Raw genomic sequence first — 16,529 nt, 5'->3', positions numbered from 1 at the left:
GAAAGGTTTGAGTAGAGGGCCGTGAAACAATATCACATGACAAAGGTTTGCGGACGCCATTGACCTTTCAGGTTTACAGGGCCTTCGGTGGGCAATGGCAATTGATGTTTGGACTGCTACCACAGTAACCATCCAGTAACAAGGAAGCTGTGGTGAAAAGGGCGAGTACGTATTCAAATTCCTCAGCAGCTCTACTGCTGCAGGCCAGTCAGACGGAAAGTAAAAGGGCAGCCATTGTAACTCGGGGGGGCTGTTAAAAAGGTGGCAGCAGGGGGCATTGTGGGATACACAAAGGAGGACTATGAGAAGTGCAGAGGAGCGACATTTGTGTCCAGGTTGGAGGAACAGCATCTCTACAGCTGTTCAAGTTGCAAAATAAGGTGGTGTGTGTAAACCGCCGAATGCAAATGATCCAAAAGTGTAAACAAACGTTGATTCAAGTGATTAAACCTTGAGACAAGTTATGCTTAAGACACATTTTTCCTTGATTTGAAATGATCGTTTGTAACGTTTATAAAACTGTGAACAGAGTAGATTATTTTTCAACAATCTTTGTGATTTTAAGAATATTTTGAATGGGTATCACAGTCTTCACTTACAAGCTCTTCATCGTGTTGAACTAAATGGTTTACGAGGTGAATTTTCATGCCCAAATTAAAGACGTCTTTATTTCAGGCCAAGTAAAAGTCATTACTTCAGAGCTGAATCAGAGAGCAGAAAGAAAACTTGTACATTTTGACAACATCAAATCTCAAATGTGCTTATAAAACCAGCAAGTTACTTCCACAATGAAAAATAAAATGAACATATCTTTGGGCAAAATAAGCATCTTGAAAATGTCTACTTGGGCTTCAGGATGTTATTCTGTGACGGGAAGTTTTCACTGTTTTTTTTTGCAGAATCAGGACCTTGTGGCATGTCACACTGGGCCTTTTGTGTCATCGGCTCATCACCTTCATTTGCATCACAAGGAACAGGAGGACATCCGCCGCATGTCAACACACTCCCATAAAAGATACGGATGCTCGGACCCTTTTAAATCATCTGTGCGCTCGCACACTTCAGTCTTTTACCCTTCATGTTTCGGTGCTATATGTAAACATATTGATAGTCAGAAAAATACTATGTCTTTACATTATGTACAAAGTGGAACAGGAGTTGCTGCTTCAGCTCCGTGCGATGGAATGTAGGAACAGTTTCTACTGGTGATGGGTCGGCTACATTAAGCTTTAAGGCGACGCACTGTTGTGAGTGTTGCTGCCATCGAGGCAATGGCACAATGCAGTTTGAAAGGCAAGTGGTGTGAAATGATCAACAGGGCTGAATTTCAGCTTCAGTTTGTGCCTCTCGTGTCAAACCAGAACATACGAGTAATGGAGCTGAACATCTTTACAAGATAAATAATGTACATTCCTCATCCAGGGAGCAGGAAATGATAATCGTTCTTCATCATTATCAGACTTGGGCACAGCGCAGACATTGCACATTTGTGTTCGCACACCAGAGTCTATTTTATTTATTGTTTTGGGTTTATTTTATCTGTGTCTTTATTTATTGGGAATGTTTAAATTTATCTTTCACATTGCAATTCCTTCAAGAATTAAATGCTCATTGCTCGTTCACAGGGTGTTGCTTTTTTGTGGCATAGTTTTATTACATCAGTGGCATAAAATGGTCTTAAAATGGCAATAATTTCGTTTATTGCAAATATTTCTGGGACAACATATCGTCCAACAACACAGTTTCTGTGAGAGACATGAATCAGTTATTTTGTATGAAAATATAAAACGATACGATGTAACATCAATACGCACAAAGATAACGGATAATACAAAAATTTAATTTCCTGCTACCATCTTTGGATTGGGAAACATTTCCGCAAATGTACGCGTTCATGCCCAATTTGTACGAATCTATAACCTTATTTTCATACAAAATATCGTGTTAATATTACTCTTTAGTCATTTCCAGCTACCTGCATAGGAAATGTTTTTTTATCGTGTTTTTAACAAATGGATTCTATTTTCCTCCACGTGATTATAAGAGTCTTTTTAAACAGCTGTAAATGTTGTTGATTGTTTTCAGAACAGCAGATGTTCTGTGACTCATGTAATGCAGACACACGAGAGATAAAAACTGGGGCGACCTTGAAGTGTGACCAGTTATAGTTGACCTCGAGAAAATACGAGACGACGACATTCACAGCAGATAATCACACGACCGATGCTCATTTCAGTGTTGCTTCAGACGCGTTCGCTGCTTTTCCCTCAAAGCATTAGCGTTGATCGTGTATTAGCCTTCAGCATACAGGAAACGTTTCCGACGTGCACGGCTACCCCATGATATTACGGAGGAGTTCTAACACATTTACAAACCACTGACGCTTACGTACAAAAGGTACAACAAGTACCACAGTCGGTATACGCTGGCTTATAATCTGTGACTTTATATATTGTAGTAATATTAATATACCAGGGATTTGTAAAAAGTGACATTGCAGTTCAAGCCAGATCTACATCTTCATCATGCAGAGCCAAATGAACGAACTCTTAACTCTTCTGCTGGTACAAGGCCAGTGAGATCTTTATGAGGTATCAAGCAAAGGAACCAAACCAGCGAACAGAAGCGATTCTCTGCAGGAGGACGCACGCAACGACACAAAAAGACATCGTAACAGCAGCAAGATAAGGTACAAACAAATCCTGTAACCCTGAAAGAAACGGACACTGAAACTTTTCAATCTCAAATTGTCGGCGCTAATTTTAGCAGCATCGTATCGTTAGTGGTGTTCAACGACAACAGCATCACAGACACTCGCGTATACGGTCACTAGACAGCTAAGCAGGCAAAGAGGCTCCTGGGTAAAAGCAACAATTTGCCATTTGTCAGTTTAGTTAATGCCCCCCCCTTTGATTAAAAAAGGGGAAGTTGTGAAAACAACAGCAACAAAACAGGAACATGTGGAGCAGTTCATTGCATCTTGCTCTTTGCAATAGATACAGAATCTACTGGAGGAACCTTTAAGTGTGGGAATAGCTTACAACTTGTTTTCAGATTCCCGTCTTCTGCACGATATGAGAGGATGCGTCTGCATCGTAGAAGGCGAAGAAGAGCGGCAAAAAAGTTGACATCACAGTGTCTCTTTCTTCTGGTCTGTTTCCACCACGTTGGCGTCATTTCCAGCTTGGTTTAGCGCCCCTGCGGAACGTCACCAGGTCTCTAGAATGGACGGACTTTTCAGAAATGCTACTAGTCTTACGAATATCTTCCCTTGTTGGAGGCGGTGGGGGAGTCCCGCTGCGGTAGGCGCTGCGACTGGTTGCTTTCACGCTCTGCACCCGTCGCAGGCTTGTCCCTCGCGGCCGCTCCTCGCTGGTTGGAACCGTGGCCGCCAACTTGTTCTGCTTCGCCGGGCTTTGTCGACCTGGAAGCGAGGGGCTGCGAGACGGGGTGGAGGGGACGGCCGGGGCCGTCAGCTCCTTCTTGGTCCTGGAGGTCGAAGCCACGGTGTTGCGGGCGAAGCCGGGGACGTCGGATGCGTTCTTTGAGCTGAGCGTGGGACAGCTGCTGTTCTCGGAGGACGCTCCCCCCTGAGCCTGAGCTTGGGCCAGCGCTCTCATGGTGGAGCGGCACATCTTCTCCTCGGGCGCAGGCTTGGGGATGTTCCTCAGGGGTTTGGCGCTCGGCTTGTGGATGGACGCCTTTCTCGGAATCGAATCGCGTGCCCATCTCGAAACGCCACCTGTGATGCTGCGTCCCCTCTGATCTTTCGACTCATCCGGAGGCAGACTGGAGTGGCGAGGAGGTCTTGTGGTCCTCTCGCTCCTTCCCCTCGCTGGGGTGCTCTGGTCACGGAGAGGCCGGCGCGCCCCTCCACTGTCATGCGCCAAAGGTCTCTCTGCTGCCTTGCTGTCGCCCGTCCTTGTGAGCTTGCTGATGGGCACAACTTTCCTCATGCCCTGGGTCTCGCTGCTGGTCAGCGTTCGCACAACGTGACCTCCGCTGCTCTTCAGCGCTTGGTTGGCTCTGCTCTTTGTATGCGCTGGTTTCCTGCTGCTCCTCTGCGCATCTTTATCCGCTCCTTGTTTCCCCTCAGCCGTGTCACAGCTTTCCGTGTCCCACTCTTCTGTGGTAGCAGACGGGGTCATGGATGCTGCGTCCACAGATTTGGGCGCCGAAAGCTCGTTGGTTGAGACGGACTGGTCGTTGGGCGACATGGACTGGCTCTCCGGATCGGTCCTCCTGCGGCCAGTCGTTCTGAAATGAAGTCCTTCTTTCGTTAGAGACGAGCTTTCAACCTCAGAGTAATCAGAGGTGACAGAGCAGTCCGTTTCTGTGCAGTCTAGTATATAAACCGTTGGTTTCTTATTGGATACAGGTGGATCTAGTGGGAGGGGTGTATCGCAGGTTGTTGATGAAAATGTGCTGTTGTCCTCTTCTTCTCTCTCAGGAGAGACGCCAGCCTGTGTGGGAGGATATATTTTCCCTCCCCAGGCCACCATGGGATCTGCTCCTCTTTCTAAAACGCTATCATGGAGGAGGATGTCCAGATTTACAGGAAGGGACCGTCTGTCCTTTTCCAAATCAGTCACCACGACATCCCCCTGGTTGACGAAGTGCGTAGGATTACTATTGTTGTTTGGACTAGGTAGGTCGAAAGCTTGAGGACCTCGAACTAAAGCGTGCGTCTCTACACTAACGCTCATGTGGCCGCTAATCGTTGGGTTGGGGAGATGGGAGGACTTCTGAAAAACACAAAAGGGACGAGGCAGAGCGCTGCCCTCTGACACAGATGAGTAATTATTGTTGTATGTTTCATTATCATTGAGCCCAGAGGAGGAAAACCTGGCCAGCGGGCTGATAGGCTCAGTTTCAGCACGCGGAGACGTCGCCTGTCTGTCGCTGTCCAGCTCGCGGTTGTCGTCCTGGGCTAAGATCCAGGGGGCCGTCCTCCGCTGCACGGCGCGGCCCGACCGAGGTAGGCTGTTAAACTTGGAATAGCCAGTGGGAGTCCCGGAGCCTCCGAATAGCTCCAGGTATCCTTGGAGTTCTCGGTCCGCTATGGAGGTCATGGTGTGACGGTGGCGGCGGGCGCTGGCGGAGCGTCCCTGCGGACTGTGTGGACTCTGAGACCTCTGCTGGAATAACTCCAGCAGGCCTTCCTTGGTGAGCATCTCCACGTCGTTCTCGCTGCTGCTCCGGCCAAATCCACCGCTCTGATCTGCCCCCGACCAAGCGAACCGCTTTTCCTCCAACTCCTGCAGACGACGCTGTCTGGCCGCTTCCTTTAACTCACGGTCCGTGTTGTCCTGAGAAAAAGAGGAACGTGGAGAAATGTTTACAGGCGGGCAAGAAGACAGGGATGTTACTTTATATTCATCATATATTAATCATAATTATAGTTTTCGCTGTGGAAAAGTTTGGTTTTCTTTTGACTAAACAAAGCCCGGCTTCCTTTCGTCAAAAAGCTGTAAACCAATCCAGAATTATCATGTCACTGAAACTCACCTTGACCGCCTTCTTGAACTTGATGCAGAAGTCCTGAAAGATGCGGAAGCACTCGTCCAGCTTAAAGGTGTCCTTGTCCTCACAAAAGAAGTCGATGAGAGCGTTCCCCTCTTTACGCAGATCCAGCCGGCGTCTCTTCAGGTCCTGCAGCGTCCGCGCTGAACTCTGAGACATCAGGCACATGCATTTTGTTTTATCATTACACTTTTATGGGTGTCATTATTTAAAGCACTTGAGTCAGCAGGCTGTGTATATGAAGTATTTCATACTGCTGCTGCTGCTGCTTCACCTGCAGAAAGGGTTCCAGCTGCTGCAGAAGCTCCTGGTCTTCTTGAACTTTCTCCTCCAGGGATTTAATCCGAACATATGAGGAGGAGAACTCCACCTCGATGTTTTCCACTGAGATTCTACATGAAAACATTACAGCAGGGAAATTCAAATCAGGAAAATGTGCTGAGAGACAATTTTGGTGATTGTCACATTGTCCTTATAATACTGCCGAGCATGGCAATAGTTGACGACTCTTTCCTGAACCCACGATCAGAATGTCATCCGTTGAAGGTGAAGATATGACCACAGTGAGAAAAACGTTCACATATCTTGAGGGAGGGAGGGAGGGGTAATCTGGTGCAGGAGCTGTGCTGCCTCCACGCAGAGACGACCTTGTGAAGCTGACGTAGCCCGACAGCCACCAGCATCACACTGCCTTCTGAACATGGCTCTCAAAGTACTACATGTCCGCGTGTTTCAAGAGGCTGGATGTTGCTGTCAATTCAGCAATAAATACAAATGTTAAAGCTGCGGTTTTGATCAAACGGTTGTACGACTTTTGGCCACACAGAAATAAAACATAAAAGAACGATAGGTACTTAAAAATTCAGGTTACTGCATGTACAAACATTAAAGAGAGGGTATTATGGAGAATATAATTAGTCTGAACTTGTCGTAAACGTTGGAGTTACTGGTGTCATTAAATAGTACATGAAGCTGCTTTAAATGTGATCGGTGCAGGACGAGTCGTGCGGCAAGCTAACCACAGTTTTTTAAGGATGCCATGAACCAAATTAAGTTTGTTGAAATTAAACAACCTTTGGGGGAAAATATTCTAAACTTCACGGTCATAATAATGTAATGCCATGTAATGTCTCTTTTGTTACGGCTACGTTTCCGACCGAGTCTGAAGTTTACCTGGCGGCGCTCTGGACATCCTGAAGTTTCTCTGGAAACTTGAGCAGCTTCTCGTCCTTTTTCTTTGCCTCCTGCGTGGAGAGAGAGAGAGAGAGAGAGAGAGAGTGAGACAGATCACACAGTTTACATCCAAACTGATTTGTTGCCGAGCATGATGACTCGGCATCATTGCATTGTGAAGGCAGGACCGCTCTTTGTTTGGTTATGCAAGTGCCTGGCCAGCCTCTCTTGGCTCTGATTGTCTGTTTCCTGTCACCATCTGCTGTCCACCTGCCCTCCTGCAGTCTGCAGTTTACTCATCTACCACTGCTGAGAAAGATTCATACAAAATAACTTATTTGTGTCTGACAGGTGGAGACTATTGGACTAAAATATGTGTCTCACCTTACTTTCATTTCACACAATAGACGGTATGATATTCATTCCATTAAAGTATATAGAGTAGAGGTTTGACTTAATGCATCCCACTCAGTGAACCTGCAACAATCAATAGCGTTGTGAAACTTTCAATATGAACTTGTCTGTTGACTTGTTGTCGGAGAAGTGTTTACGTGGTCATTTTCTGACGCCCCACTTTGCCGTATCGTGTTCGGTTACGGACGACAGTGCATCTCTTAAAAGGTATCGTGTGCGTCATATTGTACAACTGAAGCCTTCACTAACCATGGCGACAAAGTGCAGCAGGTTCATGCCCGGCTTGTTGGCCTTGGTGTCGGCCAATGAGAGGAGGGATGACAGCTTGAAGCCCACAGCGTTGCCTGCGTAACCGCCCTGAGAAGCACAGAAGGACCAATCAAAGACCTCACAGAGACACAAGCAAGAAAGACATTGAAGGAGAAAGCTGGTGATATTCTGCATTTCTTCTCTGCGACAAAGATCAAATTTATTTTAAGGAATAAGTTGATATTTTGAGAAATATATGGACTCACAGCATTCATGATGTTTCCAGCTTGCAGCACCAGATGCAGGATGGCATGAAGCTCCTCGCAGCTCATCAGCTCTACATGATGAGATCAATATAAACTCACTTAAAGAGCATCCAGAGCAGATCTCAGCAGCCCATCACACACTACTTCACTTTAGCAGCTCCACACAGAACGACTGTCAGCAGGAAGAATGACTCCTACTATAATAGAAAGACGACATTAATGTCATTTCGACCAGCTGACCTTTTAGGACCATCAGAAAGGGTAAATAGTACATACCGTTGAAAGTTTTAATGAAATGGTGTCACAACAGTTCAACTTAATTTGTCCCATGCGGTGTTTAACTGATGGCTCTGCATTGCAGGGAAAAGGTCACAGTACTGTAGAAGAGGGTTGAAGAAAACTCCGATAAACCACAGAGCGGCAGGACAGTGTGACTCAGCTAAAAGTACACCGGCTCAAGGGATGGTTGCAACAAAAAGGCACTGTATTTCTAACAGTTTCCTGGTCAGTTTACAAACACTAATAAAGGTGTGTGTGCGTCATTTTACTGTAAATTATAAATTTAACAACACATGGCATTTTAAGCATGTTGTTGTAGCTCAAGGGATGCGATGTTCGTCGGTCAGACTGAAATACAACGATCAGATGGATTGTCGTGAAATTTAGTTCAGACGTTCACATCCCTTTCAGGACTGACTGTACTTCGGTGAACCCGTAACTTTTTATTCAGCGCCATCACCGGGTCAATAGGTCCAATAATTTGGTTTTACCAAATACCTGCAGAATGAATAGCATTCATATCAGCCTTAGCCGTTAGCATACTAACAAACTCAAATTGGTGAACACAGTAAACACATCTGCTAAACATCTGCATATAGAAACACATCATACTGTGTACGTCATTACAGCAGTATTACAGCAGATAGTGCTAAGAGGCATCGGTAAAAAAACTAAAGTATAATAATTTAGGACGCAAACCAATTAGACACAACAAATAAATGTCAGAGACAGATTGATCAGACCCAGACCCTATGTATTATTTATAGGTATTAAAAAAATCAACAGTACAAAAATGACACAGCCTCGTCTTTCCATTCTGTCCCCACATCACCGTATCTCAGGTGACCCATTCCTACTTCTTGTTAAGCAGCTCAAATATCTGGGTCACCTGTCTGAGCACATGTGACTGTGTGTGTGTGTGCTTGTGTGTGAGACGGCAGCAGAGCCCGTGTGTTATTACCTTTAGTGGCGACGCGGACGACATCGATCTCGCGGCTCATCACAGCACAGGAAGGGACGAACTCTTCGCGGAGGACAATGGCCTCGATCCGCACCTCGAACCTGTCGGAGACGAAGCCGTTAAATCTGTGATCTGAGGAACTGGCTATGTTTCTGCAGAGAAGCCTCACCATTATTTCCACTGTTACATCTCCAGGACGATGGATGGGGAAACAGGAGGGAACATTATCTCCTTGGGACTTTCCAACCTTCAAACTTCATGCCCTGTTTTTGTTTTTGCTCGGATGTATTTTCGGAAGCCTTTTGTAACACCGTGGCCAGGGACTACAGATGAATTAATCGCCTTTCATGGCATTTTTTTTTTACCATGTGTATTAATCAATTTGCACTGTTCCTTCTCTCAAATTAACTAAACTAAGTAAATAATAAAAGTAAACTGACTTTATTTTAAGTGGCAGTGGGAGCTGATGGATGCACCTCTTGATACTCATGACTCATTTAAAAAGTAGTTACTTCATTTAATACTATTGTATTACTTCTCAATTATTCACCCCCGTAGTGACTACAACTGTACTTTAATATGTTATGTGTTGTTGCAAAAAAAACAAAAAAAACATTAAATGTGAAAAATGTAAGTAACTTGGCGAGACTTCTTTGCAGGTAATTTAAACATTTTGGGAGGAGTTTACGAATGCCTATCTTTGCTAATTCAGGTGCATTACAGTTTAAATGCACTGTCCCAGCTAAATAAATGCATGCATACAAATGCAATACTTTTGCATGAACACATGTGAATGAGGAACAAGTTTGTTGGAAAGTTCCCACAAAATGCAAATCCTTACTCCCAAAACTGACACTGGAACCCCTTTTTTCTTTGGTCAACTCTCCCTTTGACTGAATGACACTATGTACACACCATTTAAATCAACTTACTTACCGAGGCACCTGGATCAAGAGGAACATAAAGGAATCAACCAGTGTCAGCTTGTCCGGGTCTCCTTTAAACGCCTGAAGTTTCTTGATCTGTCGATAGAGAAAGAGGAAGCTCAGCAGGCTCTATTGTCTTCCATCTACATTCACAGTCTGTTATCACCAGGTTTGGTCTTTTGATTCAAAAAAAGCGTCACACTGTTCAGAAGTTGCTGAAAAGCCACACAGACATTCATAAACACAAACCTCCTCGACGTCGGGCAGGAGCTTCAGCAGGTCTCTGAGCAGCTCCGCGCCGTAGATCTTTCCCTCTCCTCGTCGTACGTCTTCAACAATGGAGCGGTTGGACCTGAAAACACATTCGCGTTTATTTCAATTAAACTCACTGATGAACAGCACAGGTGCTCTGTGTTTACACAGGGACTAAACAAATCCCCCCCAAAGTACTGACAGTGACAATAGACACTATACATTTTCAAACTGGCACAGCATGAAAACTCTTTTGTTGCTACATAAGAGTTGCAATGCCGTGTGTTATTTTTTAGCCTAAATACAGGGATTGTTGCATTATTGATTTTTATGAACTGATAAGAGAGAATAAGATTTAATATTCAAGTAAGGTGATTGCACACTAGTTAAAAAAGTCATGGATATTGTATTCCATTTCTGCCGATAAACCCCCCCTTAATCAACACACTGCTGAATGGCTATAAGAACAATGTATTAAATGCTATATGACGAGTTCTGTACTTTGAAATGACATCGTGAAAACTGACTCAAAGCATTAATAGGATAGGATAGGATAGGGGATACATATATAGGAAAGAGGATAAATGCATATTAGAGATCTACAAAAAATAAACACTACCAGTGATGAGGTCCTGACTCAGTGCAGTATGGCTGACATTCAAATGTCATTAAAATACAGTGGGGAGCCATGCAAATACACCGCCATGCAAAAAAAAGACACCGAAAACACTTTTTGTTCTCTGCTCCACACGACAGACAGAAAACACAACGATCAAACACATCTCCAGATCTCCAGAACTAAAATACCTTTATGAAAACATTTGATGTGAGATTTAGGCAAAAGCGTGATTCATATTTGATCAGCGCCGCCGAGTTTGACAGTTTGATCGGAGTTCACGATCAGTGATTGACAGCTGCGTTAAGAGACTCCTCGGCTCTGATTGGTTGGTTTTCTTCACAGCTTATCAGTCGCATGTACTGCTGTCTGGATGTAGTGACTGTTTTGAGCAAAAATGCCCAAAAGTAATTTTTATTGAAGTTAGCTTTAATGTTTTTCGGGAGGTTTTTTTTTATCTCATCCTAAGCGAGGGTGTCGTATGTTGGACAGATTGTAAAGCCTGATTTGTGATATTGGGCTGTATAAATAACATTGACCTGACTTACAGGGGAAACAGAACAGTGGCATTTCCCATCAAATTGATAAAGCGCACTCACATTTCAATGTTCAGACAGTCACCAGGTAAAATTAATTCATGAATAAAATGAGGACAAGCGATCGACAGTATGTTTTGGCTCTTTCACAGTCAAGAGTTTGTCATCCGACACATCTGCCCATACGACTTCTGGAGTATTATTTCCAGTCATCGATGCGTCAACTTTACAAAAGTCAAACTTATCATATTTGCTCTTCAGATCCGCACAAACCAGCAACTGTATGGTCGTCAACGGACATGCGGGAAATAACACAAAGCTAGGCGAAGCAGTCTTTGGAAAGCACTCTCCACCGCCATCATTAAAACACCAGTGAGGGAATAACAAGTCTTATTAGACTCCAGAGAGAATCCATAACAAGCATCACAGCTGCTGAGACGTTTAAGGCTGGGTTTATTTTAATTTGTCTGAAATCTGTAAATACTCCACTGAGCTCTATGGAAACAGCTCTTCCGTCAGGTCGTGAAGCAGGTGGGAGACTTACTTCTTGAACTGCTTCAGGAAAATTCCCACATTCATCCCCCTCTTGGAGTCAAGGATGCTGATCTGAAAACAAATGAGAGAAGTGATTCATGAATGTGCTGTAGTTGTGGTCAAACACCCAATGAAACACACATATGAACCCACACCCCTACATTCTTTTAACTACTCCTGATTGTTGTTGCTTGTGTTACCTGGAGTACACCCCCCCCCCCCACCACCACCACCCATAGTCACACTATGGGACACTTGGTTCTCGCCTCCTTCATCAACAATGGCAACAGGTGACAGTACAGTATGTACATTCTTAAAAAAGGCTCCCTCACAAGACATAATTAGGGTTTTTAAATAGTAATTAGAGACTTTTTGTGAGGATTTGTGTCTAACTCTGCTGTATTTCCCTCAGTAGGGTCCTCCTACGAGTCCCGCGCCTCTCTCCGTAGGCACAGCCCCTTCCCAAGCTCCCATCGGCCCACGAGACCGCAGACTTGTTGGTTCAACATGTCTTTAGACTCCATGGCATCCCTATGGATATTGTTTCTGATCGGGGTCCTCAGTTCTCCTCCCAAGTTTGGAAGGCGTTCCGCCGCAGCCTCTGTGCATACTGCTAGCCTCTCCTCTGGCTTTCACCCCCAGACCAATGGGCAGACCGAGAGGCTGAACCAGGAGCTAGAAGCCATGCTCCGGTGTGTAGCGGCGTCAAATCCATCTTCCTGGAGTCGTCACTTGGCCTGGATAGAGTACGCACACAACAGCCATACCTCCACGGCAACAGGTATCTCCCCCTTCGAGGCCTCCATTGGCTACCAACCTCCCCTTCTACCCAGCCAAGAGGTCGAGATTTCCGTCCCGTCAGTCCAAATCAACCATCGCCGATGCAGAAGAGTCTGGAGAGAGACTCGTGCCGCCCTACTTCGTTCTTCTGAACAAAACAAGCGTCTGGCTGATCGCCGCCGCACACCCGCCCCCACCTATCTTCCCCGGCCAACAGGTCTGGCTTTCCACCAAGGACATACCCCTATGCACTGAATCCAAAAAGCTCTCTCCCAGATTCATTGGCCCGTTCCCCATTGTCTCAGTTATCAACCCGGTCACGGTCAAGCTCAAGCTCCCGCAATCCATGAGGATCCACCCTGTTTTCCATGTGTCTCTTCTCAAACCCGTTCACTCCAGTCCTCTGAACCCTCCGGCCGAACCCCCTCCACCCCCCCGACTCATCGAAGGCGGTCCGGTTTACACAGTCGACCGTCTCCTGGATGTCCGCCGACGAGGTAGGGGTTACCAATACCTTGTTGATTGGGTGGGGTATGGTGTGGAGGAACGATGCTGGGTTCCTCGCTCCCGGATTATGGATCCAGAGCCACTCCGCACATACCATCGCCTGCACCCCGATAAGCCTGGCGGTTCGCCGGGAGGCTCCCGTTGAGGGGGGGGGGGGGTACTGTGAGGATTTGTGTCCAACTCTGCTGTATTTCCCTCAGTAGGGTCCTCCTACGAGTCCCGCCCACTGCCGCGCCTCTCTCCGTAGGCACAGCTGTGCCTCATCTCCTGTGATCGCCTCCAGCTGACATAAATACTCCTGTCACTCTCATCCCAGTTGTCAGTCCGTCCGTTGACCTACTTGGTATTTCGACCCGTGAGAATTCCATTTGTTCACTCTCTGAAGATCCGCTGCTAACGATGCATTTTGTTTTTTCAACTTGCCTGCCGTACAGTGTCGAGCCTCGGGTTTTCACCGGTACGAAGAAGCCTTCCAGTTAGTTCCTCGCAGATCAACTGTGTAGTCTTGGCGTTCCTGTGTCGAGCCTCGGGTGTCACACAGACGATCCAGCCTGCCTGCCAGCCGCGGACGCGGACCGGCCACTTCCCGGCTAAGATCCGAGCGGAGCGCGAGGACGCGCCTCCGTACTGACGTTTGACAGTTTTCCTGTCGGCTTCGTCGGCCGCTCAGCAGGATTAGCCACTTTCCGGCTTGGAACCGGGCGGAGGCGTGAAGACGCCTCCTATTGAGTTTGTCCATTTCCTGTCTTTTCCCTTGACTGAGAGAAATAAATTATCGTGCTTTTGAAATAGAACTCTGCTGTCTGAGTCTGCATTCGGGTCCATGAACACATCATAACACTTTTGTGGTTTGAATGAAATATGATGTACAGGTGAGGAGGAGGAAGATGAGTGAAGAAGAATAATTAACGTCAACCTAAAGATATGTAATATTGAGCTGAAATGATTAGTTGATTGACAGTAAATAATTGCCGACAATTTGAACTGTTATGTTGTATGTACATAAACGATAATAAACAATTCAATTTTGAAGACATTTTTCAAACAATAGTTTCTGGTTCAGTCTTTTCCCGTGTGAAGACTTGCTGCTTTTCTCTGTGAGATAATTACAAATTTAATATCTTCAAGTTTTGGACTGTTGGCAAAATGTGTGACAGTGTTTGTCACATTTCATAGACTGAACAATCAATAATTGATTACTTGTGAGTGAAACTGTTTGCAGCTCTAATATAATGAATATGGATCTACTTCCCTTGTGACTGTGACAGCAATGTAAGGTCTGATAAAAAACATTACACAAAGAGTAGCACCTGGAGATACAGTATGCTTCTTTGTGCATTATCTCAATCTCCCAGAGGAGTGTTTAGAAACAACTTTTCCCTGCAAACTGCTCACTTAGACCAGCTGCAGCCAGATCATTGTGAGGACACAGAGGCCAGTTATTCTGAGACATGGGTCTCCCTTCGCCTCACGCTCTTATTAAATTACAGTTCACATGTTACTTTACAGGAGTCCAATATGACGCAAGCATACTTTTGTTGTTTATGAACACAATCGTTCCTTACACTCAAAGAAAAGCTGTAACTGAGCACTGTTGCCTAACGTGTCCCTGCAGGGATATCTTAATACAGTGGGAGCAGGGTAGAGTTTTGTACTGTATGTATGGCTATGAATCTGGGACTTTCTGATCCTGTCAGTTCAGGACCAGAGGTAACCAGCATGTTATGCACATGTTTGCAAAAATAATGGTAAGAGTTTGTAGGCATTAGGACTCCATATTTCTACGAATCAACAATAATCGAATATTGTCCGTGACACATTTTAGAGCATTTCAGTTGGCAGACCTTCATCAGGAGAGATTCAGGCCTGACTGTGACTGATTTCTTCTCAGTTTACTGAGTTTTTTTTTAATTAGAAGAAAATAATATAAAAACGAGTTAAGCAAGTAAAAAGAACTTGTGAAAACGTTGTCACACATCACAAATAAGGGCACTTGTGTCGTAATCTTATTGGTCTGAAGTAAATCCAGGGAATTATTTACCAGACATGGGCCACTTTAATTCTAAGAGGATTGATGTATTATCACTGTCAGCACTCTTAACTCCACCGTCACCTGTCGTCTTTGGTCATGAATGTCTTTTCAGCGTTGCTGGTGTCGGCACACTCACCTCATCCTTGCTGCTCTCCTTGAAGGAGCGAGTCCTGGAGCCACGGGTTGAGGTTCCAGAGGCCGGCGTCCCCCCACGTGCGCCTGTCGCCGTGTCCTCCTGCTGCCCGAACAGCTCCTCCACAGAGCGAACATCGATCTGATACTGCTGCTGCCGCACCGCCATCGTCCAGATGTTGGGCTTCCCGCGCACCTTCTCCTCCGGTATCGGCTTCCAGAAGAAGCTGCGGACGCGGCGCTTCTTCCGTGCGTTGTGGTTGGTGAAAGTGGGGGGTGGGGGCGGAAGGGGAGGAGGTGGGGGAGCTTCGTGCTTAGAGGTGTGAGGGGCATCGCCGGCGGAAGGTAGGGAGGTGCGAGTGTGTCCAGACATAGAGGAGGGGTCAGAGGTGGTGATGGAGGAAGTGGTGCAGCTGCTACCCTCGCTGCTGCAGCTCTCCGGCTCATCGGTTGCGGATGGACAACTCATAACAAGCATCACAGGGAGAAGCAGTCAGCATATGAGCTGTGGTTCCTCTTTAAAAAAAAAAAATTATTTCCAAAAGATTTCCTTTTAACTGCGTCAATTTGCTCTGAAGAACATAAAAATGCTGCAGTGTATGTCCCCTCACTGCCGGAAGAAGGTAGATGTCCCTTCATCTGGTCACCATGAAGGGAGCACATCCTTTGATTCTGTCCATGTCCATCACTCAGCTGGTCATCCATCGTGCTGAGCAGAGCCTTTGAAGGTTACCTCCCAGAGGGAGAGGGCGGGCGGCAGCGGCGATGGCCATGGAGCTACGAAAGCTAAAAAAAAAAAAAAGGAACAGCATAGGACAGGATTATACAGAGGTAGTCATGCGTGTTGTCATGGACAATCTGAAATTTGGGGGAAATGAAGGGGTGAGACAGATCAAAAGAGAAGGGGTACCCAGTCAAAGGGGCTCACAATGAGGGAAATGGCAAATCCTATTTTTTCCTATTTTTGAAGGGCTTTGAAGTCGGGCTCTCGGGTGTGTAATGGTCAAGAGACATTACACCCACAGCTTAGCTTCTGTTACACAGTTTGGTATCATTTTCATTCTTAAGGAGTGTGGTGGACAAAATGTTGTACCCGCTTTGTGTGACTCTTTTGATGCTGAAATAAAGAATACCAAAAAGCAGAGGTTCTTTATTGTGTTCAATTATCACAACAGAGCAAAGATGGGGGCTGATGGCCAATGTTACAGACATTTTGGTCTCAGACTGATAGGAACAACAATGAAAAACAAACGGCCAGCAACCAAAACAAGCGGCCCGAAGGCCATGGTGCTGGAACATTCTCACACAACACAGTTAGTTATCTTTGTGCACAGGCAAGGGAGAATTCT

The 16,529-nt window shown here is 45.7% G+C and overlaps 1 protein-coding gene across 1 annotated transcript; it reads right to left on the bottom strand.

Annotated features, from left to right (window-relative positions):
* Positions 1–3,173: 3,173 nt before the first annotated feature.
* Positions 3,174–15,658, bottom strand: fhdc1 (FH2 domain containing 1; the record flags this gene model as incomplete). The annotated part of the gene is made up of 11 exons (XM_079278514.1): positions 3,174–5,309; positions 5,509–5,673; positions 5,798–5,915; positions 6,697–6,767; positions 7,360–7,467; positions 7,626–7,696; positions 8,866–8,966; positions 9,802–9,887; positions 10,041–10,143; positions 11,740–11,801; positions 15,185–15,658. The coding sequence occupies 11 exons, from the start codon at positions 15,656–15,658 to the stop codon at positions 3,174–3,176; spliced, it is 3,495 nt and encodes a 1,164-aa protein (XP_079134640.1).
* Between the last annotated feature and the right edge of the window lie 871 nt (positions 15,659–16,529).

Source organism: Melanostigma gelatinosum (genome assembly GCF_949748355.1).
Source record: "Melanostigma gelatinosum genome assembly, chromosome: 11".
Taxonomy (NCBI): Eukaryota; Metazoa; Chordata; class Actinopteri; order Perciformes; family Zoarcidae; genus Melanostigma; species Melanostigma gelatinosum.
The sequence above is the reverse complement of the archived record's forward strand: the minus strand, read 5'-3'. Positions and strand labels throughout refer to the sequence as shown.